The 21,472-nt window shown below is 35.9% G+C and overlaps 8 protein-coding genes across 11 annotated transcripts; 4 read left to right on the top strand and 4 right to left on the bottom strand.

The window, feature by feature from the left end:
* Positions 587-1,711, top strand: LOC104733254 (the record flags this gene model as incomplete). The annotated part of the gene is made up of 3 exons (XM_010452847.1): positions 587-1,216; positions 1,308-1,439; positions 1,528-1,711. Coding segments are annotated over 3 exons (816 nt in total), but the record flags the coding sequence as incomplete, so codon positions are not given.
* On the bottom strand, positions 2,261-4,087 carry LOC104730526 (E3 ubiquitin-protein ligase RMA2). 4 transcript variants are annotated; one of them, XM_010449703.2, is made up of 3 exons: positions 3,882-4,076; positions 3,598-3,791; positions 2,264-3,024 (listed from the first exon to the last, which is right to left on the bottom strand). In XM_010449703.2, the coding sequence occupies exon 3, from the start codon at positions 3,017-3,019 to the stop codon at positions 2,432-2,434; it is 588 nt and encodes a 195-aa protein (XP_010448005.1). In that variant the 5' UTR covers positions 3,020-3,024; positions 3,598-3,791; positions 3,882-4,076; the 3' UTR covers positions 2,264-2,431. The 4 variants fall into 4 exon arrangements, with proteins under 4 accessions (XP_010448008.1, XP_010448007.1, XP_010448009.1 ...); XM_010449706.2 differs by lacking the exon at positions 3,598-3,791 and having other exon boundaries at positions 2,261-3,024; positions 3,882-4,087; XM_010449705.2 differs by lacking the exons at positions 3,598-3,791; positions 3,882-4,076 and adding an exon at positions 3,264-3,583 and having other exon boundaries at positions 2,261-3,024.
* On the top strand, positions 7,053-7,898 carry LOC104730525 (GPI-anchored protein LORELEI-like). Its single transcript, XM_010449701.1, has 3 exons — positions 7,053-7,188; positions 7,275-7,334; positions 7,433-7,898. The coding sequence occupies exons 1-3, from the start codon at positions 7,107-7,109 to the stop codon at positions 7,777-7,779; spliced, it is 489 nt and encodes a 162-aa protein (XP_010448003.1). The 5' UTR covers positions 7,053-7,106; the 3' UTR covers positions 7,780-7,898.
* LOC104730524 lies at positions 8,080-8,906 on the bottom strand. The gene is made up of 2 exons (XM_010449699.2): positions 8,544-8,906; positions 8,080-8,351 (listed from the first exon to the last, which is right to left on the bottom strand). Exons 1-2 carry the CDS (start codon positions 8,667-8,669, stop codon positions 8,235-8,237), a joined length of 243 nt encoding a protein of 80 aa, XP_010448001.1. The 5' UTR covers positions 8,670-8,906; the 3' UTR covers positions 8,080-8,234.
* Positions 11,233-13,529, top strand: LOC104730523 (vacuolar protein-sorting protein BRO1). Its single transcript, XM_010449698.2, has 3 exons — positions 11,233-11,633; positions 11,861-12,148; positions 12,266-13,529. Exons 1-3 carry the CDS (start codon positions 11,490-11,492, stop codon positions 13,319-13,321), a joined length of 1,488 nt encoding a protein of 495 aa, XP_010448000.1. The 5' UTR covers positions 11,233-11,489; the 3' UTR covers positions 13,322-13,529.
* LOC104730521 lies at positions 13,833-14,768 on the top strand. The gene has a single exon (XM_010449696.2). It carries the CDS (start codon positions 14,047-14,049, stop codon positions 14,647-14,649), a length of 603 nt encoding a protein of 200 aa, XP_010447998.1. The 5' UTR covers positions 13,833-14,046; the 3' UTR covers positions 14,650-14,768.
* On the bottom strand, positions 14,715-16,792 carry LOC104730522 (mannan endo-1,4-beta-mannosidase 5-like). Its single transcript, XM_010449697.2, has 5 exons — positions 16,149-16,792; positions 15,866-16,063; positions 15,645-15,767; positions 15,345-15,556; positions 14,715-15,254 (listed from the first exon to the last, which is right to left on the bottom strand). The coding sequence occupies exons 1-5, from the start codon at positions 16,509-16,511 to the stop codon at positions 14,852-14,854; spliced, it is 1,299 nt and encodes a 432-aa protein (XP_010447999.1). The 5' UTR covers positions 16,512-16,792; the 3' UTR covers positions 14,715-14,851.
* On the bottom strand, positions 19,978-20,970 carry LOC104730520. Its single transcript, XM_010449694.2, has one exon. The coding sequence runs from the start codon at positions 20,593-20,595 to the stop codon at positions 20,116-20,118; it is 480 nt and encodes a 159-aa protein (XP_010447996.1). The 5' UTR covers positions 20,596-20,970; the 3' UTR covers positions 19,978-20,115.

Raw genomic sequence — 21,472 nt, 5'->3', positions numbered from 1 at the left:
AAGGGTGTTTTCGTAATTTAAAAGATTCGACCGTTGAAAATTTCCGGCATGATTCTGTGGTAGAGAATAAGAATCCGTTAAGAGAGACTCAGACCTGACTCAATCTTCAATTCTTCTATAGATATGTTTCATTCATTTATTGATGTTTATTTGGTTACGAAGATAACAAATACTAATTTTTTCAGTAACATTTATACTATATAGTAATGTTTATATGTATAATTGAATGTAGTTGAATAGAGTAATGTAGTTGAATAAACAAAAAAAAAGTTGAATAGAGTAAAGGATATATTACGCAAACGAAATCTTGATGGCCAATCTCGTGTGCACACCGCATCAATCATTTCATTATAAATATATGAAAATATACTACCAACGGTTTATAATAATACCAACGGTTTTTGCGCTAATTTGTATGATGTAACGAACAACCACCTTAGCTTACTAATGACAAATTAGGTTTTCTGTTTTTGTTGTTTGTATTAACTTTGGTGGGGCAAATAGATTATAACTATTTCTCATTCAGGCCGGATTATAATTATGAAAGTGGAACCACGATTTGATTGTTTTACCACAATGCACATGACTTCTCACATCTAGTCAGTCGCCAGAATCATGTAACGGCGAGGACAGTTGCAGGAAGAGAAAGAAGTCTTTTTCGGATCCTGAGGACACCAGTGATTCTCTGTGTAATCAGTATGACTCTTCTGAGGAGGTTTCTTCAAGTCGTAATTCAAACTCTTCAAGAGCTCTAATTGCTGATTATGATGATAGTCTCATGAGCAAGAGAGTCGTGAAGAACAGAACGGTAAGACGAGAGCTGAGGAGACAACAGCGGATATTTTCAGAAAGAATATGTGAAGTCTGTAAGCAAAAGATGCTTCCAGGAAAAGATGCGGCAGCAATACTTAACTTAAAGACAGGAAATCTTGTGTGCGGCAGCAGAAACCTCTTGGGGGCGTTTCACCTCTTTCACGTGTCTTGTGTTGTACATTGGTTTCTCTTCTGTGAGAGTGAAATACTTGGGAGCAAGATGGTGAGTGGAAAAGGCAAAAAGAGATGCACAAAGCATAATGGTCAGACTGGTGTGAAGTGGAATCAGTTGGCAAACGACGTCAGCTGGCAAATATTTTCGGTGTTCTGTCCAGAATGCCAAGGTACCGGCATAAACATTGAAGGAGGTGTGATTGAGAGAGACACGTTTCCGCTTTCTCAGGTATATGTGTGCTACACTCCACTATCTCAAAGAGCAGTTTTCTTAACGTGTTTGAATCTAACGTTACATATTTTTGTATATGATTTGGTAGACATGGAGGTTCCAGGTGAAAGTGAGCGAAGGTAGAAAAGCATGGGTGAAAAATCCGGAGAGGTTGGAGAATTGCTCAACAGGATTTCATTTTCCGCAGCAGCCTGATGAGTCTGGTCAGGTTCCGGTTCAGGTAAATATTATAGCACCACAAATTGGACCATTTTGATCGTCTTAACTTGGGTGGTAAATGAAAATATAAAAATGTGGATGAAATGCAGGAGGAGAGGGTACAGATGATGAAGCTGGTTCGTTTCTACCGAGTGGAGTTGTAATGTAGGAAACAACTCATTTCCTCCTATGTAAATAAGGGCTTCGTCTCTCACGTTTTACAGTTCTCTGTAAATTTACAATTACTTTGTTTACTATCTCTGATTGATTACTACTTTGAAGCCCATTTCACTCTTTTTTCTATTATGGTCGTTAGATACCGACAAGAAAAATTCGAACATTTTAAAAAACCTAAATTGCAACTTTTGAAGTTAGAAAAAAATGGATCCCGTGAATGAGGGATTGTCTCGTGCAGACCCTAAACCCATAACTCATCTCAGACTAGTCTATGCTTTTAATGAAACCAGCTAATTCCAATCCCAATCCACTCACTTTACCAATTTTTCTTGGCAACGTTTTTAATGTATAAAGAAAGACTCGTACCAAAACACATAGTTGAAATTAAAAGTTTCTACTTCTTCTATCTTACAGTATTAATACGCCGTTATCAATCAAATCTAGGGGCCCCCTTTCCCTTATATTCTTATTTTAAAAATTTATTTTTGTTTTAAACGATCGTAATCCGACCATAAACAACATCATTTGTGTCGCATTCTAATGCCACTATCATCTTTTTGGGTGCACAGATCTATCTTGAGTTGAAGATAAGCCTCCTTTTTCACCCACGCTCTCTCATCTTCTCATCACATCATCACATATCCACATATAAATAAATCGAGCATAGAGAAGCAAGCCAATTTGTGTCGTTACTTTATTTGGACTTTATTAATGTGCTCATTATACAATTTTAAGGAATCAACAACTCTTACACATATACACATACACACTCTTATTACATATATATGCATACTGATTCCAATTGGTGTATATATATACACATATGTATATTTATAATTAGAATAGAAATAGACACATAAACATGAAGCAAAGTAGGAACAAGTAAACTCTGCTTAGTGACTCCTCCGCCTGCATTGCTCGTCGCCTCGACCGGACATTAGTGTCACGGTAAGGAGCCACGTTGCTTGAAGACGGATCACCGAATAGCCTCCGGTGTACCATTTCGCATACAACACCCATCACCGGATCAGGCATTCTATACATGTACCGTTGACTCTCCCCTTCACCTAAACGTTGACCAACCCCTGTTCTTACGTTGTAAACCGGACCGGATGGTCTGTTTGGTACTATTGAACCGGACTGTGGAGTTTTCTGTCCTCGGCCGTAGATGGGAACAAGGGTAGCCTCGGAGACATCGGATTTGCAGACGGGACATTTCGGGGGTTCCCTCTTACAGTCGTATTGATCGATGCGTTGTCTTGAGTTGTTGGAGGAATAAGTCCACTTGTGAATGCAGGGCCAACAAAACAAGTGGCCACATAAAGTCACGACCGGGTCTCTGACCTGATCCAAACATATATTGCAGTCGAAGTCTCCTCCTCCAGAATCACCTAATGTTGTGTTGTCTTCGTTCTCTATCTCCATTTTTACTGAAACACACAAGACAAAAACACATTCACTCAGTGGTTTGCTTATTTAATGAGATTTCACCTAATTTGTAAAACACTAAACTCTATATAGATCTTAAGAGAATTGTGTATATACAAATATCATGATCGATCTTGAAACTAAACTTATTTTAACACACCAACGTAAAGTAAAGGATTAGAAAAACAAAAAGAAGGTAAGGATCTTATTCTTTGACAGGCTGAAGTTATGAAGACTTGACCTAATTAATCACTTTCGGTTTCGAAAGCTTTGCTCTGTTTTCACTTAAATCCTACAACACGTTATCTTATAAGAAAAACAAAACAAAAAAGCCAAATAATAAAAAAGAAACGGAGTGGTTGATGAAACAGAAACAAGTGATAATAAGTTAACAAACTAATAAAAACACATCTACAAAAGAGTTGAGTCGTATGATGATCTATGAACTGATACAGTTTACCAAAAAACAAAAAATAATCTTTCTTGAATAGTAACTCAAAAAAAGTGCAGATCTATTAGTTTGATGTCTTTATATATACACACACGCAACAACATAAAACAAGAAAGAGACGTACTCGTTGTAGAGATTGTAAAAGCACCGATGGATCTTTAGAGACTTTGGAAACTTGAGAGAGAGAGAGAGCTTGTATTGGTTTATGCTACAATGGCCAGAAGAGAACAGAGGAAATGATTTATTTTGGGGTTTAGAGAGAAGCACAGAATGGGTAAGAAGAATATTAGATCGAGGGTGGTGCAGAAGCACGAGACCCTATAATATACACAAACACACACACACAATTATTTGTATTATTTTTGTTTTGTAAGGTGCAAAATGAAAATCAGGAGAAGAAACGTTTACCTAAAATTATACTAATAAGTAGATAAAGTAACGAAACGCCATTCTTTTTTTTTCTCCAGCCTCTGTCTTTTATATTTTATGAAAAGGTCAGCAACGGATCAGCTTCGTTTTAAAAAAGTAAACAAGATAATATAAACCATAATATATTCACAACTAAGTATATTTATAGAAAATTAATTCTTCAGTTTGAATAGAATTTTGTTGACAAAAAACAAGTGGAAATATGGTAAATGTCCCCATGAGTCCAATGGACCATGACTTTATAGGGGGAAAAATAATAATATTGCAAAATTCCCCCATAAAAAAATATCATATTTCACAAGATAAGAATTTGGCTCTGAAAAAAAAAAGATAAGAAGTTGGCAGCTTCTGTTTCTGGCAACACAACAGTAGATACTGCCCAAAGCTCTATGACGTGGTGCTCCATGGCTGCACCGTTACACCATCATACAAAAATCATGTAATATTTGTAAAATTCTACTTATTTCGGTGCCTTACTTTCAGAATTTGTAATTATTAGGTGTTGAATGAATAACAATGGGAATTTTTTGGTAAGTTGTTTAATCAAAGTTGGAATATGAGGAGGAGAATGATAAAAGTTTAAATGAAAGCCTTAATTAAAGGTCATATTCAACCAATGGTTGAATAGTTTATAAACCACAAAGATAATTAGGTTACACGTCACGGAAGCAAAAGGAGCCATTGGTGTCACCAGACCATATTTAATATTCCACATATACTATATATATTAATTGCAGAAGAAGGCAACCCCAAAAAATCCAGTTATAGTAAAACATTGCCTTAAATTCGTATACGTTGTCTCGTCACTGTTATGTCTGATTATGATCATGAAGCTTAATTAAGGTTGTTAGATGAGTTTATATGTGCTATATATAGGAGTATATACTATCACATTTTAATTTTTTTTATAATTTTGAATAAATAACTTATAGCACTATATAAATTTGTAGTCTACGAGTACTATTTTTTAGAGGAAAACTATCAATTACAGTTTCGTTTGTAATACTCTCTTTTTATCATGAGCAATTACGCAAATTATATAATCATCCAAAATTATATCACTTATTTGTTGCGTCCGACTTACGTAATTTCACTATATTCATTATTGTGAAAAGTATTTCTTTAGAAAACGATATACCAAAGCACGTAAAAACAAAATCTCGGTTTAATTCACAAAAAAAAATGAACAATATGCTTTTTCATCTAAAACATCAATAATGTAGAATGTAGATATCATGCAGCCATGTGTTGGACAATGGTAAAATCTTTTCGATATAAAGTCAGTCATTTACCTATTTTTTTTTTGTTTTAACATATAAGACTTAAAGAAACTAAGAATTTACTTCATCAAACCGATACAGAGTAGAAAGATAATTTTCACCCTAGCTGTTTATTGTTACATTACATAACTAGATTTTAACCCGCGGGACAATATTTTTACAACAAAAAAATATTAAATTTTTAAAAATTGTATTTGTTTGTTAATTTTGTTTCTTTTGATTAGTGTTTAAGATTGTATAATTGTATTTTAATTAATTATAAAATTTGATCAGTTGTATACCACAGACACGCGACAATTATTTAGTTTTATTTATACTAATGTTACATTTGTACTGTATCCTTATGGTTATAAAAATATAAATTTTTACTGCTTTTAGATTTAACCCGTGAAAGAATTATTCTTACATTATTATATTTTTAAATTTTTAGTGTTTTTAAATTTAATCCGTAAGTTTAAAGTTATTTAGATTTAACCCGTGAAATAATTATATCCATAAAAGTTATTATGCAGTATACCACATATTAATTTTTATATTATAAATACTCTAATTTATTAGATTTAACCCGTAAAATAATTATTTTTACATTTTTTATCAGCATATTAATAACCATTAAAGTTTTAATTGTTCATATGAAACAATATAGTTATTACTGAATATTAGAGTTTTTAAAAGAAGAAAATATTGTATAGATATTTTTGGTATATGTTATTAAGTGTAATAAATTTCTTAATATATAAATTGTTTTAGGAAATTATAAACCAAATTTGTAGAGACATTTTGGGAATCTAATTGATTCTGTTTGTATGTGCAATTTTTTAAGGATTAACTTTGTAAATAAGTATCACTTAAAGTACACCAAATGTACTTCAATTTATAGAAACACCACGGGATAATTAGTTAGTTTTATTTATTATAATGTGAGAAATCTGAGGAATCAAACCCCTAAGTACCTCAAGTCAAGTAATGTAGATGACTAAATCTACATTTTACAATCAAAATATGTAAAGCAAAAATTTCTATAGAAAGTCTATACAAACAAAATCTCTAAAGATAGTTTTGGTGATTTTATGGGATTAAAACTTTAATGGGTAGAGCTGTTTTTGGAAAAATCATAATGTATAGATATTGTTAAGATATTATGGCAATATAAATGTAACAAATGTTGGTCGATTTAAGAAAATTTAGTATTTGAGTTTCTCTGCAATATTGTTTATGGAATTTTTTTAGGGGTTAATCTTGTAAATACAAATTTAAATAAGCAAAACTTAAAGGGCATAACACAAAATGTACTTCAAAAATGTTAATATAAATGTAAGATAGATAGATTATTCGATTGACTGACAAAACATCCCGAGAAAATACATTTATCATTTTAAAAACGACAATAACAAAATTGGGATACAGTTGTAGCTAGCTTTCTATATCTGGGGTTAAATACAGTTGTAACTTGTAAATATACAAATACTATTTTTAGAAAACGTATAAATATATGAATATTATAATGATATATACACGTTCGTGATAATGTATTCAAATTATCATATGAAATTATTGGAGCAAGTTGCATTTAACGATCCGGACCGGAGAACTGAGCCAAGGAAATGGGCGGTTCCCAGTTTATTATGGATATCAGCCATTGGTAGTTGAACCAAAATTAATTATACTGTAGTATTAAACTTCTCTATGACATTTCTTGGTTTTTCTCAATGGATTAAATTAGTTAACGGTAACTTTGTTTTTGCATGAACTGATTCATACTATTGGTTCTTCTAACCAATGATCCGGTATATCCGCAACATTTTTCTCTCCTCCTATAACTTTTAAAGGAAACACGAAAAAACAAAAAAAGCAAAGAAGTTTAGAAAGAAAAAAAATCAAATGTGACAAAAGAGAAATAAAAAAAGGAGGAGGAAACATAAACATGGAGATTGCTCATCATTGTTTGGTTTCTCTTCTCTCAATCCTCCTTTTGTCTGGATTTGCCTTGTCTCTCCACATCTCTCGTAATTTACACAATTCTTTAATATTGTTTATTAAAATATTGTTTAAATTTGTTATGACAAAATCTGATATTTCTATGTGCATGCAGTTGATAATAAACTTGAGTCACACCAAGCTACAAGCCGAGCCCTTCTTCAGGCAAAGGCAAGTAAGTAATTAACTTCCACAAATTTGTATCATACTGATCATAATCTTGTGTGTTTTAAAAATCATGGTCAATGATTGCGTTTATAACATTTTTAACAGCGTGCAAAGAAGATTTTGCGACCAAGAATTACACAGTCATAACGAGTAAATGCAAAGGACCAAATTATCCGGCCAAGGTATGCTGCTCAGCCTTCAAGGACTTTGCTTGCCCATTCGCGGAAGCTCTTAACGATGAGAAGACAGATTGTGCTTCCACAATGTTCAGCTACATCAATCTCTACGGTCGTTATCCTCCTGGAATATTCGCTAATATGTGCAAAGAAGGCAAAGAAGGCCTCGATTGCACCGACGTCAAGCCCACTACATCATCTTCCCATGCATTGATCCCTCTTGTTCCGAGACTTGCATTGCTAATCACCATTTTTATCTTGTTTTGCCTCTTCTAAAGACAATCTTATATATATGTCAAGATATGAGTTATATATAAACTACAATCTTATATATATGTCAAGTTAGTTGTTGTGTGAGCACATATTTTATGGATGGTCCCCAAAGCCTAAAACTCTTTGGTTGCGCCAAGTAAATAAAACCGTTTGTTACAAACACATGATACAACTAGCATTCAACAACATGTTTTTGTGGATCAAGAACATGTGTGTTTGAACATAAATGGGCTGAGTTAAATAATCTCCAAGGCCTTATAAAGGTCAGTAGAATATAATTTAGCAAGAAAAAGTAATTAAATAGAAACATGAACTCCTCATAAACATAAATCATGCTTCTTGTCTTGGTGGGTACAGTAACACTTTAATCCAAAGCACCGAAACACTAAAAAATCAGTAATTTTTTTTTTGTTGTAGATCAATAGGGTAAACAATTCCAAATGAGAACAATGCAAAGATTATCGGTGAGCAGTAACAAGCGTCTCGATGAATCGTAACCCATCAAACCTTGGAGCAAACTTGTCACTTCCTCCATCTTCTGAACCTTCCTTCTTCCTCTGTTTTCCCTTTGAATCCTAATCAGAATATACATAACTCGTTACACTTCCGAATCCATGAAAACAAAACCTCTTATCCAACCTTGTTATTCAATTAATTTGTTTGAGATTACTTATTGTAAGAGTACTTGATGAAACAGAGCAAAAACAGAGGAGGGAACGTTGATGCTACCGAGAAACAAAGAGATTGGTTCTGTTTTTTTGTTTTACCTGACGGGAATGATTAGATTCCGGGGAAGAGAAGGAGACGGAGGTGTTGGTAGAGCCAACAGAGATAGCGGTGGCTGAAGCAGCAACAGAGATTGAGGCAGCAACAATGATTCCAGATTTCTTCATGTCTCGGGTCAACAAAATTATCCCAAACTCGTGGACTCTGTTTTTTATTGTTTCTGTGTTAAATAAGATAAATTTGCAACCGTAGACAGATGAGAGAAAAATGTGGGAAAAAAAAATTGAGGTGTTTGCTTTCTATAGCCGACGGTTTATATACGCAATGCTAGTTGACCATTTTTACGTATCTATACCATTTTGCCCTTTTCCCATGTATCTTAAGTATGTTTTCATCGTGTTTAATTACGATTAAGATCATTGGTAATCGTAATTTAGAAAGAAAAAAAGATTTACCTTCTAGTAGAAGAATTGTTATGAGAAATTGGAAAAAATAAATGTACTTTGAGACCTTTGAAGTTAGAACCACACAGAGAGGTACATGATTGGTTGATCTGTTTAAATGAAAATGGGTCCATCGTTGGTTGGTAAAGTAACCCACGTGTCCGGACAATTGTTGCAACTGTGAGTTGGTGTTTTTTTTTTTGAGCATGTAGTAAAGAAGTCAGCTTTCTTGTATTGGACAAGTATACCCATCTTCTTTCTCGTTATTTACTGTTGCTATTCTATGCCTCATAAGATAAGGTTCGAGAAAATGAAATGTTCATAAGATAAGGTTGAAGACACTAATAGTACGACGGGGGAACAAGGGTGTTGGACAAGTGGTTCTGATTATTTTTTGTCTTTTGAGAACCTAATCCCATATGCAAATTGTGGATATGAACTTAACAAATCCATGTTGGTTTTCTGGTGAGATGTTGTCTGTGTCAAATTTAATACTATGTGTTAACACATTTATTCTTTGATAAAGACATGACAATTGACACAGCCTATGCTCAATAGCAATAAATTATGCCCGGTCACTATTTTTGAAGAGAGAAACAGAGTAGTGAAATGTTTTAAACCCATCAAACTCTGACATGGTAACAAACACATTATCGTACTACTTAGCATCTTATGGTAGCGTATAGGATCCCCCCAATTAAGTTGTTAATTAATTACTAAAGTTTTCATAGAAGATGTATGGATACAAATAAAAAGCGCTTTGCGGCTATGTTTTCTGTAGGGATGGGTTTCTTAATAATTAAACTTTACTTTTGGAGGACTTACTTTATCGTTTGCGCATTCTCATAATCTTGTCCACATATCTATCTTTTACTTTTCTCACCGGCCAAAAAACTTATTCGGTCCATATCCGTATCTTAACGTGAATCATTTGATCATGCCGCAAGACCAAGAACCAAACAACTTGTTCTACTCTTAAATGTAAAATATTTGGTGTCCCCAAAAAAATGTGATCAAGATAAAAGAATGTAAAAACATTTTCTGACCAAAGTGAATGTGGAATATCTGCCCAGAGGAGTTCAATATGTTGAATAAGATCTTACAAAGATGTCCAAGAAAAGAACGAAACAATTTAAAGGGTATATATGTTGTGGACTCATTGTAAGTAACGCAACAGGGCAATCCTGAGGACTAGTTTCATTACAGCTTCAAACAAGTTCTTTACAAGAGTTTGTCCCAACTATCTCTGAGTCACAGATATGCAGATGCTAAGATACATCATCCTGATCCAACAAAACCACTCTTGGTGTACGTCCAATCATAACCGGTTCATGTTTCTGATACAACTGATAACTAGAATATGTTCTTCAGAAAAGTTTAGCTGACCAATGTTACTATAGATCCCAAAAACAAGCAGGAGACAATGCCTAGAAGATGCTGAGATTAGACAAGACAAGACAAATAAGATGCTACTTGCTAGGCTTACACAAGACCAAGAGACTCTCCAAACAGTAACCTTGCTATCCATAAAGATATCAAGGAAGAATAGTGTCAACGTTGAGAAGCTAGTTTCCTGCACATAGTCACTATGGAATCAAAGAGCACCAAAACTATATCGTCTCGTCTGTCACTTTCAATTCGATGACAAGAGACCCCCATATAAACATCAAAACCAATCCCTTAACACTCCTTTCTCATCTATATCAATCAAAACTTGGTGTTCCTCCAAGTTACCTCAATGCATCATGAAATTAAAAGCAGCTCTGGTCCTCAAATCCCTTCTGAACTATGTAATCACATTCAGCCAAAATCGAATCTCCATTTCATTCAGGTCCTATCAGCGTTTTCTGATCGACACCTCCATGATCTGTGAGTCCGAGACGCCTCATTTCATCAATTTCTTCTAGGAAACTGGCTCTTCTTACATAACGTTTTTGAAATGCTGAAGAATGAAACGTTATATGCCTCACTTCCCTCATTTCTTCTACGAACTAGATCTTCCATACGCCTTTTGAAGTCGAGAAGAGATTCTCTCCAAACGCTCATCGACACATAACCAACTGAAGAATATATATACCTAGAGAATATTAAACCACAGCGCCAGCGAAACGACGTAGTTCTTAAATTCAAAGGATGTAATTATCTTAACTAAAACAAAAGGGGCAAAATCAAAACCATTAAAATCCTTAGGGACTAAAAGAATAAATAAGAATAAAGAAAGAAAGAGTAAAGTCGGTTTGGCTGTTTCCTTCTTCCTTCATCCTTATCTCTCTCTCTCTCTCTCTCTCTCGAGTCTGAAAACTAAACAACTCCATTTTTTTTTTTTCTCCACTTGGGACTTTTCTTTTCTTTTTGTAATTAAACAAACCAAAAAAAAACGTTTTTCTCCTGCTTGCGTTTTCTCAAAGGTTCGAAGAGAACGAAGAAGCAACCTTTTTTTTTTCTTTCTTTTTTGCTTTTCCCCCAAGACTTGATCTCTAAATCGAGATTTCCTTTGATTTTAATTCTCTCTCGATCTTAGTTTTTCTAAGAATTCGGATTCAAATGGCGTCTGGATCTTCGGGTCGGGTCAACTCAGGATCTAAAGGCTTCGATTTTGGCTCCGATGATATCCTCTGCTCCGACTACACCAACCAGGACTCTTCTAATGGTCCTCACTCCGATCCTTCCATCGCTGCTTCAAACATGGTGAACTCACTTACCTATTTCTTCTTCCCGTTCTGTAATTTTAGTCTATAGGCTTTGCTCAATCATTGGTATTTGGGAATTTTAGGGTTTCGATTTGGTATATGATTGCTAGATAGATTGTGATTGATGAGTAGCTAGGTTCTGTTTGAACCGGAAGAGCAAATTGTATTTCAAATTGATGATGATGATTACTGAGTTAGTTTGTCGTTTCATGTTTTTGCTTGCAGGAGTTTCATAAAACGAGGATGGCTAGGTCTTCGATTTTTCCGACAAGCTCTTACAGCCCACCGGAGGACTCTTTGAGCCAAGACCTTACTGACACTGTCGAAAGAACCATGAAGAAGTATGCTGATAACATGATGCGTTTTCTTGAAGGTATCAGCTCACGTTTGTCTCAGCTTGAACTTTACTGCTATAACCTTGATAAGACAATTGGGGAAATGAGATCGGAGTTGACTCATGAGCACGAGGAGGCTGATGTCAAGCTTAGATCTTTGGACAAACATCTTCAAGAGGTTTGTGTGTTTTGCAATGTTTATGAATCCTTTTTTTTTTTTCTGTTAATTTTAAATTTTAGGACTATGATCAGCATTGGAAGTTTGATAACCATGATATATGTTCTGTTGTTGTAGGTGCATAGGTCAGTCCAGATTCTCAGAGATAAACAGGAGCTAGCAGACACTCAGAAAGAGCTAGCAAAGCTTCAACTTGTGCAGAAAGAGTCATCTTCTTCGTCTCACTCTCAGCATGGTGAGGATCGAGTAGCCACTCCTGTTCCAGAGCCTAAGAAGAGCGAGAACACATCAGATCCACACAACCAGCAGCTTGCACTTGCTTTGCCTCACCAAATAGCCCCACAACCGCCAGGGCAGCAGCCGCAGCCACAACAGCAGCAGCAGTATTACATGCCTCCTCCTCCTCCACAGCTTCAAAACACACCTGCACCTGCACCTGTTCCCATTCCACCATCACAACCTCAAGCACCACCAGCACAGAGTCAGTACATGCCTCCACCTCCTGCTCCATCCCACCCAAGCTCAGCCCAAACTCAGTCATTCCCGCAGTACCAGCAAAACTGGCCTCCCCAGCCACAGGCTAGGCCACCACCGTCAAGTGGAACCTACCAAACATACCCGCCTGCACCACCAAGCAACCAATCCCCTGTAGAATCGTTGCCAAGCAGCATGCAGATGCAATCACCATACTCTGGACCTCCACAACAGTCTATGCAAGCTTACGGATACGGTGCACCACCACCACCACAGGCTCCGCAGCAGACAAAGATGTCTTATAGCCCCCAGACAGGCGATGGGTATCTACAATCAGGACCTCCTCCTCCTTCTGCCGGGTATGCCAATGCCATGTATGAAGGTGGGCGAATGCAATACACACCACCTCAACCGCAGCAGCAGCAACAGCAACAGACCCATTACTTGCAAGGTCCACAAGGTGGTGGATACGCTCCCCAGCCTCACCAGGCAGGTGGCGGTAACACTGGTGCACCACCTGTGATGAGATCAAAATACGGAGAACTGATAGAGAAGCTAGTGAGCATGGGGTTCAGAGGAGACCATGTGATGGCCGTGATTCAGCGGATGGAGGAGAGTGGCCAACCCATCGACTTTAACGCCCTACTAGACAGATTGAGTGGACAGTCCTCAGGAGGGCCTCCCAGAGGAGGATGGTGATGAAGTCTCATAATCTCTCTTCCTTCTCTCTACTTGTATCTTTTTAGTTTTTACAATAAAAACTGTGCTTTGTCCTCCCTTGTTCTTGAGTTACTCTATAAGGCCCTAGTTTTATTGGGGCCAATAGATTGGGTCTGTTGTGTATTCTTCTTAAGCGACTCAATTTACGTTTTCTTAAAAAGCCCTATTATTATGTGTATGTTTTTTACTTTCAATGTTCCTTGTGATGAGTGCTTGCTTATCTTTTACTCAATCTTGTGTGCATCGAGAGCAGCTTTGTGTTTGATCGCAGATTTGGTTTATATCGAATCTCGTTCATAAATGTTTTTGAAAATACTCTTTAAAGGGCAAGCTTCTAATTTTAATTTGATAATTATGAAATCAATATTTCTATACCAACAAAGTCAAAAAAGCATGATTGTCAAAAAATAAAATAAAAAAAGCATATCCCATGAAAGGAAATAGATTTGCGCGAATCCTTAAAACCAAATCAACTGAGAAAAGAACTGCGCGAAAGCAAAAATTGAAGAGGCGGCAAAGTTTTTATTTTTCAAGCAGCGCGGTTAGAGTCTGGCGCCACTAAACCACACCCGCCAAAACTCATCTTCAATATAAACCCTAATTCCCCCAATCTCCAATCACTAACTCATCATCCTCCATCTCTCAATCTCTCGATCTCTCTCAATTTCTCTTTCAATCTCTGTCTCTTCCATAAAATCAATAAGATGATGACGCCGGTGAAGAAACATCTCTCCATCAGACCAGTTGAGTTCTACGGCAACGGGCTCCCCCGACCTCGTTTCTTCGATAATCCCAAGTTCAACTCTTGCCGTGTTGATCCGCCGCTCTCTGTTCTAGATCCTCTCCTCACATGGGCGAGAGACGCTCACTGGTCCATGGGTGGTCTCAATTTCACTCGTCTCCGTCTCCAAGGCCGAATCGAAGGAAACGTCAACAAGCTCCGTGCTCAGCTTGAGAAATCTACCCCTGTCAAACTCGAATCCGGTATTTCTGAGAGGAAGAAGAAGAAGAGATCTGGTTCTGAGTCTCCTCCTCCGCCTCCCGTTGTTGTCAAACGAAGGAGATACTTAGATCTGAACGATTCTGATGATGAAGAGGTCGGATCTGAAGAAGACGAAGGTGTGGTTAGTATCAGGAGAAAGCTCTCTGATGAGTTTGATAAAGTCGCTGAAGATAACAATCCCCAAGTGAACAAGAAATCGATAAAATCGGAATTGGTTGAGAAGATTTTGAAGGAGAAGAAGAAGAAAGTGAACAAGACGAGTTCAACGAGGACATCACCAAGATTGGCTAAGCGTAGTTCTTAAATCTCTACGTAGTGTTTAGATCTGAAGAGTAGTATAGTCTTTTTTTTTTTGTATTTGTGCTTATAAAATATGAACTTCTCTGCTTTTTCCATGAATTCGAAACAAAGTAACTTGATTGATTCTTTGTATACAACAAAATTTGAGAATCAGATTTTCACTGTTGAAAAAAAATGATAACAGTTTTTTTACAAGTGATTCTCTCTCAATGTCTGTGAGAACAAAGTTTTTTCAACTTATGTTCATTACGACGTCCTGTAACTTTAGCCAACCTGCAAGATTGTTCGATCATCAGTTTGTAGATAGAGTCTTGTTCATGTGGAACAATGCCAAATTCATCACCAAACGTTTCCATGCCTTCCATGAATAGCTGCCACACCAATGTCCCTGCTCCTGCTTTCCTTCTCTTGGCTGATTTGTAAACTACATCGAAGATGATTCTGTAGAACTTATCTCGTTGTGATGGTTCGTAGTCTTTGGTCAGGTTCGAGAGTCCAAACTCTGTGAATAGAACTGGCTTCTTTAGCTCTTTCATCCCATCTTCAATGTGAGATTGCATCCATTTCACAACAAACTTTAGCTTCTCTTCATAGGTCTGATTATGAAACCTGCCCATACATATATATGTAGCAAAGTAAGATTGTAGGAACTGCTCAGTCAAATCATAATCTTGCTTCTTTGTTCCAGAGCTGACTTACCAGTGATCAGGGTAGATATGAACAGATGCAAAATCGATGTTTGAGGAATTAGAGTTTTGAACAAAGTCTGATCCAAGCGTAGAGGCCCACTGTTCTGGATTAACAGTCAGCCGTTTTGGATTCTCAGGACCATAGAAACCTTCCAAGCCTACTGTGAGGAGATGCTTGTCGTCAATCGATTTAATGTACCCCGTCATTTCCTCAATCCAGTCCTGTGATCCCACAAAGAAACACACTAACATATCTGCAGAATAAGAAACAATGTGAATGATTGATTCTAGGTGAAATGGAGGGACTCACTTGGAGAGTTTTGCCAGTGACATCAGTAGTGCATCGTGGCTCATTGATCAACTCCCAAGCGAAAATCGTAGGATCGTCTCTGTACTCTATTCCAGTTACTGAGTTCTTCCGAGTGAGCAGAACCTGAAACAAATCAGCAAAATAAAAATTCAATCTTTAACCCTTCATATAGGCTCTTGCTCTCCAATGTTGAATCATAGCAGCAGCAAAAGACCATTTACCTTAAGATAATTTTTGAAGTAACTGCGGATAGATGGATCAAAGAAGAAGGAATCATTGGAAGAACTAAGACCAACACCTTCTTGCCATGCCCACTTCACATACTGACTCTTCCCTCCATAAGCTTGCAAATTGTTCACTAAGCTAAGCAGCAACCTAACATCATGTTTTTTCGCCTCTGCTATTACATGATCCAAAGCCTAAACCAAACATTATACAAATTCCCATTAAAACAAGAGACACATCACAGACGCTTAATTCAAAGGGAAACAAGATAAAAGATACCTGAAAGACTCGCTCATCGAATCGGCCAGGAGAGATCTGAAGAGCGTTGTAACCACCGTCATTGAAAGCCCAAGTACGACAAACAGTGAGACCCATTTTAGCACCAGCTTCAAGCATTTCACCGACAAGGTTTCTGCTTTGTTCATCAACGGCATGAGCCATGAACCAATACGAGTTCCACCCATTGACATAGAGAGGCATATCATCAACAACGAACTGAGTTCCGTTCCTTTTCACAAACCCTAACTTTGGTTTCCTCTTGTGATTCAACCACAAATCCCTAAATGTGAGATAGATGAAAGCTGCGCATATGAAAAAACCTAGGATTCGTAGCATTGGCCTGTTCCTTGCAGCCACCATCATGCCCTTCTCCCACAAACCCAGAAGTTTTTTCAATCCTCAGAATAGAGTCGGTGGCCACCCAGAAGAAAAAAAGTCTGAGGCTTTGTTCAGTGGATGAGTCGCAAAATCCAAACTTTTTTATGAAACCCAGATGGAAATTGCAAATCCTTTAATAATAAATTGACCAGATTTGAAAAAAAATGGCTCCTAATTGAAACAAAATGGCAGAAAAATATATTTATGAATTGAATAATTGAATGAAACCACAGAGACACAGATCTCTATATATCTTTGTATTTGGATTAGTTTAATTGTGTTTATTCTACACAAATTTTATATATTAAACAAAAAAATGGACCCCAAACTACTGTAGTTTTCTGTAATACTATGTTTTTTTTTTTCTTTGCAATGAAGTAATTTGATGTGTATCTTTTGTGAAAGAATTCAAAGAGGTATTTGGATTTTACCTGTCAAAAGGGACAAGGCATATAGTGATGTTTTTTGTTTTCTACAAAAAGTTACTATGATTTTGTTAAATTGTAATTACTTATAAAAACAGTATCTTCCTAGAAATTTGATATTTTAACTACTGATGTATATATAAAATAAGTAAGTAATTGAAGAGAAAAGAACAGAAATTGACCTACCAAAGAAGAGAAGAAAGCACAGAAATTAACTTTTTATAAGACATAATAAAACTAAAGGAGACTTAACAAAACATTTGAATTCTCTAAGAAAAAAAGTATATAAAACAGGTCACATGCGTTGGAGTGTCATCAACTTCAGACTTTTGAGAAATGTTCATTGTTGTTCATTCATGTGACGTGAATACCTTAACTATGAACCCTTTTTCATAATTTTCACTTCTGAAATTATACTGTTTACAATATCATTCCCTTTACTACTAAGTCATACTATTATTACCAACTCATTCAGACATAGCTTCTGCATAGAGTCAACATATATCTAGGGATGTTAAAAGTGGGTAAAAACTCAGTGGGTACCCGAAACCCATGCTTAAAACTGGGTTTTGGGATCTGTTTTTTTTCTAAGAAATTAAATGGGTTAAAAATGGGCAGGTACCCAAAACTATAAAGTCTTACACGGGTTTACCCTATCAGTTATGGGTACCCATTGGGTTTTTTTTTCTTTCTAATCACCTATACTTTTTTTTTGTCAAGTCTAATCACCTACACTAAACCCGCAAAATCACATTTTCCTACCAAAAACACAAAACACGAAAACTCGTTTTTCTGCCAAAACCGCAAAATTACGTTTTCCCGCCAAAACAGCAAAATTATATTTTCCCGTCAAACCGCAAAATCACGTTTTCCCGCCAAACTCGCAAAATCTCGTTTTACCTCCAAAACCGCAAAATCTCGTTTTCCCGCCAAAATCGTAAAATTTTGTTTTCCCGCCAAAACCGCAAAATCTCATTTTCCCGCCAAAACCGCAAAATCTCGTTTTCTCACCAAAACCGCAAAATCTCGTTTTCCCGCCAAAACTGTAAAATCTCGTTTTTTCCGCCAAAACCGCAAAATCTCGTTTTCTCGCCAAAATCGTAAAATCTCGTTTTTCCGCCAAAACTGCAAAATTTCGTTTTCCCACCGAAGCCATAAAATTATGTTTTTCCGCCAAAACTAAAAAGTCATATTTTTCTGCCAAAACTGCAAAATGTCATTTTTCTACTAAAAATGCAAATTCTCATTTTTAAATATTTATTTAAATTTAATATGAAATAAGCAAATTATGAACAAAACTTTAGTTTTATCTAATATATAATAATAAATTTTGTTTTATCTATTTAAAACAAAACTCTTTAATATATTTGCTATTCTTTATTTAAATTATATAAAATTATAAATTTTTGAAAATTGTTACAGATATAGTAAAATACACAAAATACATAATATAAATCACATTTGGTATCAAAAAGTTAAAGATAAAATTATATATAATATAAAATGCAAAATACATCACATAAGATAAATAATTCGGATACCCACGGGTTTACCCACAATTGGGTTGGGCTGGATTTTTAAACCCACGACAACATCCCTACATATATCTATGTCTCTTTGATGAAAATGAAATCATTCGAGGTGTTGCCCACGTTTTTTTTATAATGAATATGATGGTAGATAGCATATACTATAGATAAGCATGACAACTACATTTGTGGAAAGATTTTATTTTTATCCTTGTAGTTTAGCCAAAACTAAATATTAAATTACGATAACAAAATTTGTGAACCAGTTCATCACAATCGTCTCCGCTTTTGTACTTCTCTAATGTTTTCTTAACTACTTTTTTTTTTTTTTGCCGACATGTATTGTTAACTAATCGACAAGTTTACAAGTAAAGGGTGTGGACTGCGGTATATAATTAAATAATAGACAGAAGTAAAATATTCTTGAATGTTGTCGGTGACGCTTTTCTAGTTTTTTCTTTAACACCCGGAACTGTAGAGTCATTCATAATATAATGGTAAAGGATTTTTATTGAACATAAGCAACGAGATTGAATAACACGTGAAGAGAAATGCAAACAAAATCTAAGACAATACTAAAAGATTCTTGAGAATTATATTCATTATAGATCAAGAATATGGTAACATGTTTTCAACATATATATCCTTTTTGTCAAATATGCATAATTATTTCGCTCACTTGTTTTATAAACTATCCTTTGACTTGGATTGGGCACCTTCTACGGTTCTAACAGTTGTTATTAATGCTACATGATGAAGATTGAAGAATAGGTGAAACTCATCACTTAGTTATAAGCTTTCACCAAACAACTTTAGTCTGGACTCTGGACCATACCTAATCACGTGCACTTCCTCCTTCAAGTACAATTTATCTTCTCCTCTGTTGTCACAATATATATGTTTCATAGTTTCTGGGTCATTGTCATCTTTTAAATCATATATAAGTTGTTTGACAAGAAAAAAATAAAATTCAGTTATACAAAGTAATTTAAACGTCTTAAAAGTATATTAAAAAAATGTTGACAAATGATCTAGTTGTTAGTACCATATAATATATCAAGTTAGCATGAGTCATCTCAGACTTTTTCAAATACTTCAATTGTTAAATAAAGCTATAAAACCATGGCTTAGGAAATTTAAGAGACCAAAAACTTCAGGAACAAGATTAGTGAAACCAATATACCTAACGTTTTCACTAAACAGTTCTCCATTAATCTATGGAAGTTACAACAAATGGGCTATCGATGGTAAAACCGGTAAGCCCACCAAAAAAGGCCTTCAACACCATATTATAGTTCAGAGTTTGAGAAGCTCTCTTCTACGGACAGAGACAGAGAACGACCGACAAACAGAGAGACCAAAAGAAGAATCTGTGTTCCTCTAAAAGAAATAAACAAAAGAAGTGACAAATAACTTCACGTGTCGGTATTGTGACGTGGAAGCATTCGATCTGACATCATCAGAAAACACACACATCAATCCAACAAAGAAGATCGATATTTTTCAGATTCAAGAAACCACCAAATCTTGTTAAAACTAAAAAAAATTAAACGAGGAAATTAAAGATCGATTTGGATATATTAGTTGTAAGATGTTTTCGTTAATGACAAAACGCAACAAAAAATAAAAATTGAATCAAGAAGAAGTGAAAGAGTAAGAGTTAAAGAAGACGAAGTAAGCAAGAAGAGCACAAACAAGAGCCACGAAGTTTCCTTCTTTAAGAAGAACCCTAAACACAAAACCAGCGATCTCTTTCGTCACTTTCCTCCCTTCGATCACCACTCTCTTCCTCGATTTCCCAGCGAAAGCCATCGACACCACCACCGATATCCAGATCACAACGATCGCCGGCACAGCTATGAACAGCGCCGCCGCCATCGAGAGAACTCCGAACACAGCACCTAAAAGAACCGAGGCGTAAAGCGCAGGCAAACCAGATGACGTCTGGTGGTTATCACCGTACCAATTCACTATCGAATTCAGCGAATTCCACGAAGAAGACAAGAGGATCGCGTAGACCACAAGAAACAGACAGGCCCATGTTCTTCTCTTGCTTATAACTCTCAGAAACAGCTTGTACGAGGTCATCGTCTCTTGTTCTTCCTTGTCCGCCATTGTTTGAAACCACCAGATCTGATCTTATGATTCTGTGTCTCTGTGTCTGTGGTTGGTAAAGTAAAGTTTAGGGTAAATAGTAAAATACCCTTCTTTTGTCTATAGCTTCTTCTTCTTATGATTCCTTTTTTGGGGGTGAGTGTTTGCGGTGAAGAATTGTGAGAAAAGGAAAGTGATCGAACGTTCTTTTTTTGCTTCTACTTAACCCTAGTCGAATCTGTCGTAACGTGAATAGCACGCTCTTGCTTATTGGGTAGTGTTCTTCACGTGCCTTTTGTCTTAGCGGTCCAGTTAAAGTCTTTGCCTTTTCCTGCAAACTGACAGTTGGAGAGCTCTGTGTCCATTTTTTCTTTTTCGTGCTTTTGGCTCATCTCTCAAAAACGTAGCGTTTTATAAACCAAGTGGGTTAGCGACATTACTTAACACACATTACATTTCAAAAGAAGAATATGGGACTGCAATGTTTTTTTAGTGTAAAGTTGAATGTGATCATGTACATTAAAGTTAATTATGAAATGAGAGATACCAAGAATTCAACAATTCAAGAAAGTAGTTGATAGTTACTGTTAGGCCTTTGACTAGATTTTAGTACTGTATGATGCTTACAGTTAACAACGAATAATTCGAGTTATGTGCGATTATGTTTGAAAGAATTGAATATATTGACATTTCAAAGCTGACTTCTTTGACCAATAAGGTCATTCATACCCCATAAATGTTGACAGCAAAATACCAAGTCCAATTTCACCATTAACTCCAAGTGGCTCGCATCAAGAAAAATACAATAAAAAAAAAAAAACTCCAAATGCATAGGAAAATTATCAAAATTTACAAAAGACCAAATTATCACGGCTGATATTGTGGCGTATTTTTATTT

The sequence above is a fragment of the Camelina sativa genome, chromosome 12 (genome assembly GCF_000633955.1).
Source record: "Camelina sativa cultivar DH55 chromosome 12, Cs, whole genome shotgun sequence".
NCBI classification, from domain to species: domain Eukaryota; kingdom Viridiplantae; phylum Streptophyta; class Magnoliopsida; order Brassicales; family Brassicaceae; genus Camelina; species Camelina sativa.
Note: the sequence above shows the minus strand (reverse complement) of the source record. Positions and strands in the feature narration are given on the sequence as shown.

What these genes read in the sequence shown, in the direction of transcription:
- LOC104730526 (XM_010449706.2), bottom strand. Translation starts at nt 3,019, where the DNA reads ATGGAGATAGAGAACGAAGACAACACAACATTAGGTGATTCTGGAGGA.
- LOC104730525 (XM_010449701.1), top strand. Translation starts at nt 7,107, where the DNA reads ATGGAGATTGCTCATCATTGTTTGGTTTCTCTTCTCTCAATCCTCCTT. An exon ending in CTTGTCTCTCCACATCTCTC is followed by an intron (nt 7,189 to 7,274) that starts GTAATTTACACA and finishes ATGTGCATGCAG; the next exon opens with TTGATAATAAACTTGAGTCA. An exon ending in CCTTCTTCAGGCAAAGGCAA is followed by an intron (nt 7,335 to 7,432) that starts GTAAGTAATTAA and finishes CATTTTTAACAG; the next exon opens with CGTGCAAAGAAGATTTTGCG.
- LOC104730524 (XM_010449699.2), bottom strand. Translation starts at nt 8,669, where the DNA reads ATGAAGAAATCTGGAATCATTGTTGCTGCCTCAATCTCTGTTGCTGCT. An exon ending in AATCTAATCATTCCCGTCAG is followed by an intron (nt 8,352 to 8,543) that starts GTAAAACAAAAA and finishes TATTCTGATTAG; the next exon opens with GATTCAAAGGGAAAACAGAG.
- LOC104730523 (XM_010449698.2), top strand. Translation starts at nt 11,490, where the DNA reads ATGGCGTCTGGATCTTCGGGTCGGGTCAACTCAGGATCTAAAGGCTTC. An exon ending in CCATCGCTGCTTCAAACATG is followed by an intron (nt 11,634 to 11,860) that starts GTGAACTCACTT and finishes TTTTGCTTGCAG; the next exon opens with GAGTTTCATAAAACGAGGAT. An exon ending in TGGACAAACATCTTCAAGAG is followed by an intron (nt 12,149 to 12,265) that starts GTTTGTGTGTTT and finishes CTGTTGTTGTAG; the next exon opens with GTGCATAGGTCAGTCCAGAT.
- LOC104730521 (XM_010449696.2), top strand. Translation starts at nt 14,047, where the DNA reads ATGATGACGCCGGTGAAGAAACATCTCTCCATCAGACCAGTTGAGTTC.
- LOC104730522 (XM_010449697.2), bottom strand. Translation starts at nt 16,511, where the DNA reads ATGATGGTGGCTGCAAGGAACAGGCCAATGCTACGAATCCTAGGTTTT. An exon ending in TCGATGAGCGAGTCTTTCAG is followed by an intron (nt 16,064 to 16,148) that starts GTATCTTTTATC and finishes TGTTTGGTTTAG; the next exon opens with GCTTTGGATCATGTAATAGC. An exon ending in CATATCTACCCTGATCACTG is followed by an intron (nt 15,255 to 15,344) that starts GTAAGTCAGCTC and finishes ATGTATGGGCAG; the next exon opens with GTTTCATAATCAGACCTATG.
- LOC104730520 (XM_010449694.2), bottom strand. Translation starts at nt 20,595, where the DNA reads ATGGCGGACAAGGAAGAACAAGAGACGATGACCTCGTACAAGCTGTTT.